At 36.1% G+C, this 13,786-nt stretch overlaps 2 protein-coding genes across 3 annotated transcripts; one reads left to right on the top strand and one right to left on the bottom strand.

Moving 5' to 3' along the window:
* Window positions 1-3,527: 3,527 nt before the first annotated feature.
* Window positions 3,528-8,261, bottom strand: dctn3 (dynactin 3 (p22)). Its single transcript, XM_079468662.1, has 7 exons — window positions 7,768-8,261; window positions 5,987-6,071; window positions 5,793-5,879; window positions 5,270-5,353; window positions 5,088-5,146; window positions 4,742-4,801; window positions 3,528-4,567 (listed from the first exon to the last, which is right to left on the bottom strand). Exons 1-7 carry the CDS (start codon window positions 7,867-7,869, stop codon window positions 4,481-4,483), a joined length of 564 nt encoding a protein of 187 aa, XP_079324788.1. The 5' UTR covers window positions 7,870-8,261; the 3' UTR covers window positions 3,528-4,480.
* Window positions 8,262-8,510: 249 nt separating this feature from the next.
* On the top strand, window positions 8,511-13,786 carry elovl4a (ELOVL fatty acid elongase 4a). 2 transcript variants are annotated; one of them, XM_079468920.1, is made up of 7 exons: window positions 8,511-8,741; window positions 9,428-9,518; window positions 10,187-10,374; window positions 10,703-10,783; window positions 11,281-11,452; window positions 11,556-11,683; window positions 11,911-13,786. In XM_079468920.1, the coding sequence occupies exons 2-7, from the start codon at window positions 9,452-9,454 to the stop codon at window positions 12,220-12,222; spliced, it is 948 nt and encodes a 315-aa protein (XP_079325046.1). In that variant the 5' UTR covers window positions 8,511-8,741; window positions 9,428-9,451; the 3' UTR covers window positions 12,223-13,786. The 2 variants fall into 2 exon arrangements, with proteins under 2 accessions (XP_079325046.1, XP_079325047.1); XM_079468921.1 differs by having other exon boundaries at window positions 8,515-8,667; window positions 11,911-13,781.

Below are 13,786 nucleotides of genomic sequence, written 5' to 3'. Positions count from 1 at the left end.
GCGATTCTATTGGTCATTTCGTATCTACGGCCGCCCAGCGATCACGTGATCTATCAGCATCTAAGGGGCGGGGTTTGTCTGGCATGTTCAAGCTCATGCGGCGCTGCGCAGACCGATCGGCGAGATTTGCCGAGAGCAGTCGGGTCGGGGGCGGAGTTGAAAACCGAGCCGTCAAGTCAGACACACCTCTTCGCTTACGTCCTATGGCGGGAACTTATGGCGGGAACTCCGTGCCAAAACCTAACGTCCGATCGACCGACCGACCGACCGTCCGTCTAACCGAACGTCTGACCGGCCGTCTTGAACGTTTGTGCGGGTGACCCACGTGACGACCTGACGTGACGTCAACGTCTCAAAATAAGCGTTTTTTAATCGATAACACATCGACATTACAAGCATTAAGTTAATTTTCACTTAAAAACTATCTGAACTGCTTGTGCTGTACTATAAAAACAGGGGGTTTCAGATGGATTTCAATGTTTAGAAATACGTCAATTTGCTCTGTGTGTTTTATTGCTTACTCTCTGTTTTAAGTTTTGTCTTTACCTTGAGGAAAAATAAAAAAAATGTATATATATTTCAGCTCCTTTGCTTAACAATAACAATATGCTGAAACTTTAAAAAAAGCTTGTGAAGATAAGCAATTTTAGTGCCTCCTAGTAACTGTTTCCAAATGTGTGTGTGTGTGTGTGTCCAGCAGTCATAATAGTCATTTCAATTATTAAATATGGTATAGATCAATATATGTATACAATATGTACAATATCCCATAATACTACACAATGTCTATTTGTGAATAGTAATTCTGGTGTAAATGCTGTCAATTTATCAAACTTCTTGCAACATTCCCTACTAGCTTCGTGTTTCTTAACAAGGGATGTGTCTTGTCGTTATTGCAAGGTGCCTGAAGAATAAAATAAAATGTTTTATTATAACCTTAAAAATCATATATTGGTTAATTAAAAATTATATTAAAGGACTGTGCAGTGCAATATATATCACTTTGTGTCGGAATTTAACCCTTTAATTTCAGGAGCATTTACAATGAATGAATTGTCTTTGATACAAATGAACAAAATAAACAGTCCTATTAATTTGAACATCAAGATGAAAATCTGTATGGGGATTAGTGGGCAGTCGTGCCCCAGCGGTCCGAGATCGTACTCGTGATCAGAAGGTTGCCCCTGCTTATTCCCAGCACCGACGGGTAATGGCTGAGGTGCCCTTAAGCAAGGCACTACCCCCACTTGCTCACCGGGCCCTGCAGTGATATCTGCCCACTCTTCCGTGTGTGTGTGTGTGTGTGTGTGTTCGTGTGTTCACTATCACTGGATGGTTTAAATGCAGAGGTCACATTTCGTGTATGGTCACCATATACGTCTTTAAAAAGTATTGTAGTATACTAGAATATAGTTACTTGTTAATGGTAAATACTATATTTGAATATTTACTTTAGTAAAGATCTAACACTTAGTATGAAATATCACTACAGTTTACTATATTAAAAGTGTACTGGAGTATTTCTCATGTGGGAACAATTGTATTAGTCTACTACTGTAACACCTACAAAACTAAAAACATGGACATTTAAAGCTTTCACCTGAAGCTGCAAACTATTAAATAAATAAATATTTCAAAAGTAACGCAGTTATGGAATCTAGGGTATATGGGACTTTACACTCCGTCACTAGATGGCGGTAAGCGCCACTAATATCGGTCCGCAACCAAAATAAACCCCGAAGAAGGATTACACTTTATTTTACTTTAAAAACATTCTACATCATATAACCGTCTAAACCAGACATTAAATGAATGAAAATCGGATTAGCTGGAGGATACTGACTCATACGATGTTAAATAAAGGCAAAGCAACCACAAACGTGTTTAAACGTGTTCTTACAGGTGGAAAACACGTTATTAAGACGATAGAATACCGGCTCTGTCGACCGGGCGCTATTGGTACGTGTTAACAACATGTAAACACACGCAGGAACGTGTTATAGGGTTTTAATGAAAGAAATATAGCAAGATTGTTTGGCCAGTTGTTTGTTTGTGGCTGATATGAAAACAAACAAGTCTTGGTGACGGTAAATTCATAACACAGCATATTTATCTGTTTACAGGTTTAAATAAAAAACCGCGCTTCATAAAATAACACTTTTGTTCCTGACTTTTATTTGTGAGGCACTGTGTAATTAAACAATTCTATTCAACTTTATTCTATGTTTCTATAGCTCTTCTTAATAAAGTTAAAATTGTATCTTGTTTAAACCGTATTTTATTATAGTAAAATTGTGGTAATATTTTCATTTTAGTGGATTGATTACATTTAGTAAAATACAAATGACCATGGTTAAACTATAGTTAAAGTAGTTAAGCAATTTGGACTGAGAAAAACTGTAATGTACTGTTTCTTTTTTTACACTGATAAGAATATATATTTTTTAAACTATACATTTTTTGTAAAGGAATAAATTCTGATGAATCCTGTCATGAAAACTGCAGTTGAAGTTCAATGCATTTATTGTTATATGTGTAATTGCCTGTACAGTTAAATTCTTATTTTAAAACTAGCATGAGTGTATTAAATTAAGTGAGATTAAAATGATATGCTAGGTTCAGTTCTTGTTTAACCCATTTAACATTACAATGTAACAGTCCCAATGTACTTCAGTTCGCACTTCTCTTGTCAGAGGACAGTTTGTGTTGATGGAACTAACAAAACTGTATATTCTCCCCTAAACCCAATAATCACAAAAATCCTTTTACATTTATTAAAAAGATCATTCTGTATGATTTATAGGCTTGTTTCCTCAAAAAATGTCCCCACACGAACAACTGATTTGGATATTCCATGTTTTGGAGCAGTTTTAAAAACACACAGAGAAAGATCAGAAGTGCCTAGAATAACACACAACACATTTCTCTAAACTTTTATTTAAGGAAGTACAGCAGAATACTGGATAACCACGTTAATTGCTTGAATAACAACAACTTGTCTTCAAAACTAGTTGACAATTACAATTTTAAGTAAATAAAACACTTATTTTGAGACGTTGACGTCGCGTCAGGTCGTCACGTGGGTCACCCGCACAAACGTTCAAGACGTCCGGTCAGACGTTCGGTTAGACGGACGGTCGATCGGTCGGTCGATCGGACGTTAGGTTTTGGCACGGAGTTCCCGCCATAACGCCCCAGCGATCCCGTGATCTTGCCGGCGTCTGAGCGTCTTCACATTACACTCCCAGTCCTCCGAGTTCAGAAAGTGTAAGATATGACATAGTAAATTGGAGAAAGGTCTGCCTATTGCCATATAAATATTTGATTGTGAATAACTCAATAATGATATTGACACATTTTGTAAATTTTGTAATATGAAGGATGTCAGTTCATCAAAGTATTTTGGGATTTCTTTGTTTTTGTACATGTGTGCATTATAATGTGTATTCTCCGTTTTCTTTATTTTGGAAAGGTGTGTTATTTGGTTTTGTTAACAAGAGCAAAAAGAAAAACAAAAAGGCAGTATTATATGATGAACCTTTTTTATTCTTTTGGCCAAGCTTCATGTAGCCTGCACAAATGCAAATTCACCAGTTGTAAACCAAACATTAATGCGTTTTTAATAAATTTTTTAATTCTGATTCAAAATTATTAAAACAATGAAAACTGGCATGTTGTGGTTGTGATTATTTCCCAATCCCCCACTATTAGATCTTAATTTATTTGCTTTTCTCCCCTCATTTGATTATATATTTTCTTATGTTACTTAGAAATCATATCTAAAGATTTTACTAATGCATTTCTTTGTGAACCCCCCTGGCTTATAATGTTTTGTTATTCCAGATGTTCTTCATGTAATTTGTCATACTGTATTGATCCTTTCTTATTTGCATGTCTTAACACTGACAATAAAAAAGTAAGACATAAAATACCGAATAGAATTTATCTTTGTAAAATATCGGAGTATGCAATTAGAATGTAGATTGATTGCTACTGTAATAGTTTTGTAATAATCACAAAAAAAGTGCAAGGATGTGTTGGATTGGTTGGCTGTGGATTAAAAAAAATGTAAAATGAACACGCTAAATAAAACACAGTGTTGTGTATGTTAATATACAAATAAATTAAAAACGTTTCTGCATGAGTCAATTTTGGTTTATTTTCAGTCATTTGTATTAAGACACCTTGTCTGAAGTTGGTAAAAACAAAAAAAAACCATCATAACAAATGCATGAATAAATAAGAACGAATAACCAAGTTAAGAGAATGTGTGGTTCATGAAAGATCAGGTTGAATATATCTTTCAAGCACCTTATATTACAGGAGGAACTAGTTTCTTACACAAGCATGTATTTCTTAATGACCATATTTTAACTTCAATACAACATATTATGATTAGGAATGAATAACAGTGTTGTTTTATTATGAATCATAAACAGAGAGCTCAACATTTTTACTGAAACATTAAAGCATTACTATTCTAATCTATCTGCTGGCCTTGCTTGGATCCTTCCAGTGTTCTAAGGGTTTCATCCCACTGAGTGAACTGTTTGGATAAAAGAAACATCTGCAAAAGAGTTAAGGGTGGTAAACAATTCGTGCAAAAGTTTAAATGGAACCGTTTAAAAATGGTCTTACTGTTAACATTCTGAAGCTGCAAGGAGTTTTGACCACATGATAAGCATTAAAAGATTATTACTGGAAATAAATTAGCTTTATCTTTCACTGTAATTAAGGATACCATTTTGTTGTATTCTTCGAAAAGCTTTTTTACTTCAGCAGACAATTCTTCATTCTGATCCTGTGGGATTGAAGCAAGGAGAACAACATATGCTAAAACCTGCATGCCATCATAACTTGTAAATAATTTTGCTTAATTGTGAACACCTATGTAAAATACAAGTGCAACAATTTAAAAAGTAGATTTAAATTAAATAATACAAAATGCAGTTTGGTGGCTGATAAGAAGATTGTGCAGTTGGCAATGTATTTTCACCTGCCCTCTACAGGTGTATGCTCGGAACTGTAGAATAAAACATATGAAGAGTTTAAAGAACATATAGAGGAAGAAATAAATATTTTGTTACCTGCTGTTGAATGTGGATTTGTGATAGCCGCTGTACTTTAGTGGTCAGCTCTGGAACCGCTGTCATAATAGAAAAACACAGTTACAAACCACCATTAACCATGTCATTAATGGTAGATTCAGACAACTTCTATCAAACTGGAGGGAGGAATGAACCAACTTGGATGTTAAGTGAGATTTTACCCTTTATGTGGTTACTGTCCAGAAGAGGTTGCAGATTGTGCACCTGTTCCAGCAATGCAGCTTGTGAACTCAAAAACTCTTCCTCTGTAGTCACAGGAGAATTTTATTACATTTATTAACTGTTCAAAGTATGCAAACAATAAAAATGTAACCACTACATGCAGTATTGCAAAATAAACAGAATTTTAACTTTTAGGATTTAACTTTTTAACTTCTGGAATGGATGCGATTGCGAACATGGGTCTATTCTTTGGTTCATGTCTGAGCATCTAATTAAACCCTATGATATGAAACAAATTCATCTGTCATTTGCCATAATATCCCAATATAGAGAGGTTGAATGAGCTTGTAGGAAACCATTTACAAATTTATACACACACATCTTATGTCAAGTGGTTGATTTTTACCAGTCAAGAACTTGCAATCACTAGAGATGTTTAAGTTCAAGTCTGAGATGTTTGGAAACAAAGATGTCCTGAAGTACCACTTGCACTTCTATAAATATATGTATCTGTGTACTGACCTGCTAAAATAAACTCCAATTTCATTGCATCTGGCACAGCTATAAAATCTGTAAACTGAGGGTCCAAATATTTCAGCAAATCCTCAACTGAAGGGAGAAAAAATAACACCATGTAACATAAAACATCTAAATCATTTTGTTCTCAATTGTTACTTCTTAAAGTGGAGGTGAAATATATAGCTGCAGGCTCTCACTTTTCTTGTGAAGGATCTTGACACGTTCTCTCTTGTTAGCTGTGTTTGCAAGAGCAGTACTGATCTTTGTGAGGGATTCAGCACACTGTAAAGGGAAAAGAAGGATTGTAATTTATTTTCTCTATTTCTTTATCATCAATTCTTGGGTACATTTTCATACTTCACAGTATGATTATTATCCTTAACAATTCCTACATATATCACCACACCATTGAAGATCCTAGGTTAATAAAATATAAGAAAAAAACAATAAAATGATGACAAAAACATCTAATGTCAACAGTCTGGGAAATTGTGAATGTTTAGTTAGTTATTGACAGCATGGGTGCACTAATTTGAACCAAGTTGGAGAATATATATATATATATATATATATATATATAGATCAGTGTCAAATCGACCAAATTTTTTATATTTCCCAGGCTCAAACAGAAGACCAACATCAGTAGTGATGAAAGCAAAAAAATATTAAATGCCACTGATGAACAGCAATCCACTCATTTGTAGAAGGAGGTAAAAATGACAATTTTCACCTAAAATGTAGAGACATTAGAGGGGATGAAAAATTATGTGAGAAATATACCAGCACAACAACTTTACACAAATACACAGAGATTGATATATATTTTTGCAAAATATGTTAACTTTAGGAATACTTGATGCATTTTATGCCAATAATGGCAATTAAAAGGAAATAGCATTTTATCATGTTATCTTTACAAAATGTGCATGCGGGGTCAGTGCATACACAACTGACTGCGGGGTCAGTTGTGGCCTGGTGGTTAGATCGTTGGGCTTGTGATCAGAAGGTTGCCTGTTCTAATCTCAGTGCCAGCAGGTCATGACTGAAGTGCCCTTGAGCAAGGTACTTACCCCTGATTGCTCTGCAGTAATGTGCCACTGTAAGAAAACTACTTGTAAGTCGCTTTGGATAAAAGCGTCTGCCAAATGAATAAATGTAAATGTAAATGCCTGTTATGTCTTTTTAAATGCTTGTGCTTGACTAGCTTTTACTACTTTTGAGAACTGCATTTTTAGGGCTCTATGTGGTTCTAAATGTGGCTTCATGAGCAAAACTGTTAAAATGTACACATATCTAGTCATCAAAAAACAAATGTGGAATAAGTAACGTCTGAAGAACAATTATTTGGAACTAGAAATGTATCTTTTATCCATCTATTAAAACTGCATTGAACAAAACAATAGCAGTGTCTTTTTGGCACTGTAATGTCAAAAAAGATCAGGTTGAGGGCACATTAACTTTTTCTGAATAATTTATTTATAACATTCTATATTTGTTTGAGTTTCAGGGAATTTTGGGTAAAGAGATGTTGTTAATTCTGGTCCTAGCACAGATTGTGTGTGGAATTGCTCCGTTTGTTTTTATCTGATAAATGAATCACATTTTTTAGGAGCAGTGTGTGTGTATTACGTGTCAGATGTGTCAGGAAAAAACATCTGTTATGGGTTTCAGAACGAAGTGTTGCAAAATGGCTCTAGAGCAAAATGACCCTGTAAGTTACTCTATATCCCTGTGCCACACCCGCAAAAAAAAGCGCCCACAACTGAATCAAGGCACCTGTCAAATAAATTACCCGCATGGGATATGTTGCTGATGCACCCTAAACCATTACAATTATCAACGACATAAATCACATTATATTATATTAAGTGAAAGCCATTATCTGTTAAACAACAATTTGTATCGCCACGCTGCTATCTATCATGAGCATTAAGCGATCTGAAGGGTTGAATAAGTTACATGTCTGGCAGATATTCACCTTCGCTGGCTTATTGCTGTTTCCTCCTCTTTCGCCATAAATGCGTTTCTCGAGCTCTTGCAGGCGAGAGTCTAGATCCGCAAGATTGTTTTTGCCCTCCATCTTCTTTTTTGACACTCTGTCCTGAACCGGAAATGACGCTTAGCGCTGATGCTTTTACGCGTGAAGTTAAAGCAACAGGATTTTGGTTTTACAGCGTTTTCTTTCTTTCTTTCTTTCTTTCTTTTCTTCTTTTTGTTTCCTTTTGTTTGTTTGTTTATGTAATATATGCGGAATGATGTACAATTTACTAAAGATTGTCGATTATGAATGTTAATTTTGCCTTTCTGTTGTTAATCATAAATCATAATAAAGGATTAAAAAATAATACAGCAACAGTCCACCCGGCCAGAAAGAAAAGAAAGGCGTAGGAGACTTCATGCGGTGCTGCGCAGACGGACCTGCCTCAACGAGATTGCGCTCTAGTCTCGCGATACTCACGTTAAACTCCGCGCAATCTTTCCCAACAAAGTCGTAATTTTAACCATTTTGGCCGATAAATCACCATATATAGGCCTACATAGTTTTATTACAAATATAACTGTTATGTATGGTTAATGCAGTGAGACAGTTGTAAATGTGATGTTACCATGGTCTACTACAAATACCATGGTACCATTATTAAGTAAGGGTAATTAAGCCATGAGCAGCAAAATGGGGAAATACCGTATTCACCCTATATCCAGCATCAATTGCTCTGGCGCATGCGCAGTAGAGCGACGCTCATTCATTGCTGTGTTTAGCGGAGAGACCCGAGAGCCGCAGTGATGCCAGCCTAGGATGCTCGATGTACGGATAATCTTATATACGCGTGTGTTTTCACTGTAGGCCATTAAATAGATCCGGATACATCAGAGAAAGGTGTGTTCATCACAGTTCTGCGTCGCATGACCTTGCGCTGAATGTCATTAGAAAGGGATTTTAATCTCTCCACGGTAAGAATAAACGCACAAATTAATTCGGGGATTTAAGGCAGTACGTGTCATACACCGTTGAATGTAAAATATATGATACTGGTTGGAGGATGTGTATTGGATGTGTATAAAGCGAGTGCCTTAAAATGGTTGTGTGTCAGTTGCTGTCTGCCGCAGCAGCACATTTGCGCACGATGTAGCATTGCATCTCAAATTTTTCTCTTATTCTTTTTCTCTTAGTTTAAGTGAGAAAAGCATTGCTTCTCGTTTGTCTAATAACAGTTATAGTGTAAATCCTTTTGGTTTGCTGTGGTGGGGGTCTGCCAAAACAGGGACAATCAAATTTGGTGTTTTACTATATTCAACTAAATAAATGTTAAGAGTTACGTGATGTTGGATGAAATCTTTTCATCCGTAATAGAGTCATTTCCATTGTCATTAAGATCGTACTGAATAGATATGTGCTGACACATGCTGCCTTGGTCTTTGTGCTGAAATACCCCCCCCCTCCCCTCGTCCATACCCCACCTCCCCCTACCCCACCATCCCAGTAATACAACCCTTTTCAATAGGCTACCTCACCATAATAAACCCCAATTCCCCCATGCACCAAAATCAGCCTTAAAACATCACAGTGCTCATATTCAATCAACAAAATGCTTTTTATTGTTCTTACAACTGCATAAAAATGTATTTCTTGTTTTCAGAAAACTAGAGATTGAGTCCCAGAGATGGATATTATAAAGAATGTTATCAATGACACCATTGGATTCTACAAATGGAGTCTTACCATAGCAGGTAACTGATGTCTTGAACTGCATGTGACACATGATATCAATAGACTGATTTCACTCCGCTGCCATGTTGAAATCGAAAGCGAGGCAGAGGTGGGAAGAAAAGAAGAAGGATAGCTTGAGTGCAATGGTTTGGACTACCATTGAGTGTCTGTGCCATGAACTAACAAATGATGTGCTTAAAAACAACGTTACAGTAGCGCTGTGTGCACGAAATAAACCCGCTTATATGGCACATTAAACAGTCACTAATATGTGTTGGTACAGTTAAAGGGGGCAAGTAAAACAGCTTTTGTGAAATGCATCCTATGCTTATATTTTCACATTTAAGATCATAAATCGCTTTAATAACTTTAGGTTGGTTGTCCAAACCATTGCAGTCTTTGTGTCCTTCGGTTTTCTTCCGTCGTGAAATCATTATATGGTAGCATTTTGATTACATAAAACTTAAGTTGTAATGTAAAGTAACCAAATCAGACCATTATTGGATTTACCATGAGAAAGCTTGTTTTTTTAGAAGAGAAAGAGATGAATGTATGCAGTAAGCTACAGATTAATGTATGCAGGAAGCTTAGTGCTATGGAAACTATTGAATGTTGGCATATATAAGCAGATTTGTAGATTAATGCATTAGATAAAAGTGTAATAATGTGCTTTCATTATTGTTTGTAGACAAGCGTGTGGAGAAATGGCCTCTGATGGACTCCCCCCTTCCCACACTGGCCATCAGCTCTACCTACCTACTCTTCCTCTGGCTTGGGCCAAAGTACATGCAGGGCAGAGAGCCCTTCCAGCTGAGAAAGACCCTTATTGTCTACAACTTTAGCATGGTCATCCTAAACTTTTTCATATTTAAAGAGGTGCGTTCACACACAAGATGCCTAGGTGTCACACAAATTCAGCAGCCTCTCAAATAACCCACACCCACACACAAAAGTTGCTTTTAAAATTCTTCGATACTTTTGTAATTATATACTTCTTTTTATTTATTAAAATAAACATCTATAACCTTAAAAATCTATTACCTTAGGTCTATGTGCAAGGCAGAGGATAACCTTTGCCCACCCATCATTTTATTAATAAAGTAGATACCGTAATAATCAAGATGCAACATCTACATGTTATTTAAAGGTTCAGAATGTCTTTTAATGTTTCGCGATGCATCATTTACTACAAGTTGTATTTCAGCTCTTCCTTGCTGCACGGGCGGCCAACTACAGCTACATCTGCCAGCCTGTAGACTACTCTGATGATCCTAATGAAGTGAGGGTGAGTATGTTTCCTGGATAAAGTCATTAAGTCACTGAAACTGAAACTGGACATGTGATTCCGCTCTCCAGTTGCTGGCCCAAAAGTTTGCTGTCAGAGCGGGATAACCTGAGAGCTCAGTTTCACACTGTGATGTCACATTGTCAAAAATTCCATCTGGCCTCTGGGTCGAATATTATAGTTGAGCTACATGAGCATTTTTAACAGCACCATGCTTGATCTTTTCAGGGTTTTTTTTTGTTTGTTTTTGGGATTAATGCCGTAAATAGGTTGCAGAATTTCTAGAAATAAACAGTATCGATTGGGTTCCTATTGCTCGGCTGGTAAAGAACTCAGCTGGCACACAGGTGACTTTTATTCAGCATCTGAAGTAAATTCGGGATGCGTCGTCTATCTTTTTTCGAGTCTGGTTAAAAAAAAAGAATATGACAAAACAAATATATAAAACAAATAGTGACTTTATCAAACCCATGTTCTCTGTTTCCTGTAATGTGCAGGTGGCTGCAGCCTTGTGGTGGTACTTTATCTCCAAAGGTGTGGAATACCTTGACACAGTGTTTTTCATCTTACGCAAGAAATTTAACCAAATCAGCTTCCTGCACGTCTATCACCACTGCACCATGTTCACTTTGTGGTGGATTGGCATCAAATGGGTTGCGGGTGGACAGTGTAAGTGTTCAATAAGTTTGCACTTTAAACAATGTTAATAGGCAATTTAAATATAGTTGTCTTGTATTTTACATGAAATTACCTTATTTGTGTGTTTTTCCAGCATTTTTTGGGGCTCATATGAATGCAGCCATACATGTTTTGATGTACTTATATTATGGCCTGGCTGCATTTGGTCCAAAAATACAGAAATATCTGTGGTGGAAGAAATATCTGACTATCATCCAAATGGTAATGTGTGACATTTTGCAAGCAAAATATAAGTTATGTTGAATGTGAGAATGATTCACCAATTAGGACAATTTTGTTAACTTGCACAGTTTTAAGAAATAAATACTTTTGTGTTTTAATATTAGCCTTGATTGTGTATATTCAAATATTTACAGTTATTTGGTCAAATGCATACAATTTCTGACAAGGAAGTGACTAACAACACACTAAATCAACTTCTTCTTCAGGTCCAATTTCACGTCACCATCGGCCATACTGCTTTGTCACTGTACTCCGACTGCCCATTCCCAAAGTGGATGCACTGGTGTCTAATTGGATACGCCCTGACCTTTATCGTCCTCTTTGGGAATTTCTATTACCAGACGTACCGCCGGCAGCCCCGTCGTGAAGGCACGTCCAGGTCCAGCAAAGCCCTTTCCAATGGAGCCTCTAATGGAGCCCAGGCAGCCAGTAATGGAAACACCACCAAGATGGACGAGAAGCCAACAGTGGCTGAAACCGGGAGGAGAAAGCGGAAGGGCAGAGCAAAGCGTGAATGAATCCAGAGCAGGTAGAGAAGCAGACACAGGCAGACCTCCGCGCAGAGGCATGACAGCTGGTTGCATTGATGGAGTCCATCAGGTGGTGTGTATCAGCTCAGATCAATCCAAAATTGTTACGAACAAACAGAATGCTGAGCTTCTGCATCAGAGGGGGAGGAATATGAGTCTAGATATTCGAGACTGGAATTCTTGTGATTAATTTATGAGAGGATGTTATCAGTGTGGTATATTCTTCCTTATCACCCATCCTTATATTTGTTACATTAATATATGTATCTGACCTGTGTCTCATCATTGTTAAATTGTTATTACAATAATGTCAAGATCGTAAGTTTTTTCACAATTCATTAAAGTTTGGGCCAAAAGTCTGATACCAATAGAGAAGTGCTTTTGTATTCTATTTGTCAGACAACTCTTTTTGCTATACATTTTATTGCCATAGAACAATTTGAGTGAAATTGTAATTGACGGAAATGTTTATTATTTGGTATTCCCTTTTGCATTAGTGAGCATTCACTCAAGCCAGAATGTAAAAAAAGAGTCCGATAATTTATGTTATATCAGTATGATTTGTAAATGTTTCAGAGCGCATCGTGTGTTCTTCAATGGATGTAGAAAAATCCCAGTTACGTAATATAGAAGTTACAAATGTGTTTGTTGGATCAGTGACATAGTTGTTCCTCATTTCATATCACAACTTTCCTTCGTTCAAAGTGTTTAAAATTCGAAAGCATTCTGTTTATTTTTGGGTTCAAATAAAAATATTTTAGATGTTCAATTTGGTGTAAAACTTGTGAGCTCCACTGTGAATCCATTATTTTACATATTTATGTATCTGAAATTACACATTTCTTGCAAGGTGTCAATTAAAAGCTGTTTAGCTCCTAGGGTGGTATATTATGGCAATATAATGATGCAGACATCATGTGACACTGCAAAATCACTGGAGATTATTTTATAGTTGTAGGGAAACCGCTATAATTTCATTTTTTGATCCAATACATCATGATTATTTTATACCTTAATATTTTTGTCTGATATGTGTTAAGAATTCCAAACTATAAATTTACACTAGAAAAGATCAATAACTGTTTCATGAGAATATGCCCTTACCTGGACAAATCAGACCAATATTAATAATGATAAAATAGCCAATATCAGTTGATAACAGTAAATTAAACCAGTATGCTGTTTGTCCTTTTTTATGACATACTCAAGATTTCAAGGTTGTTGAAAAAAAGATTTGTAGGGATCAGCTTTAAGTTTCATTAAGAAAATGATATCCTTTGAAAAAGGCGAAAGAAAAGAATTGTGAAATATGTTTTAGCTGTGATGCTATAAACATAATGGAGCTTCATATCAATAGAACTTTTAGTTTGAATAGTTTTGAATCTTGAAATACATCCTCTGCTTCATCTTAAATTGTTTTATAATGTTGTATATTCTGTGCAATTTTGTACATTGTGCTTTAAAAATCCAATAATCAACTACTCTGGCTTTTGTTTTGTTTTTAAATGACAAAAATACATTGCTGTATATAAAATAAATTGAATGCCAATGC

This window comes from Barbatula barbatula (genome assembly GCF_947034865.1).
Source record: "Barbatula barbatula genome assembly, chromosome: 12".
NCBI classification, from domain to species: domain Eukaryota; kingdom Metazoa; phylum Chordata; class Actinopteri; order Cypriniformes; family Nemacheilidae; genus Barbatula; species Barbatula barbatula.
The sequence above is the reverse complement of the archived record's forward strand: the minus strand, read 5'-3'. Positions and strand labels throughout refer to the sequence as shown.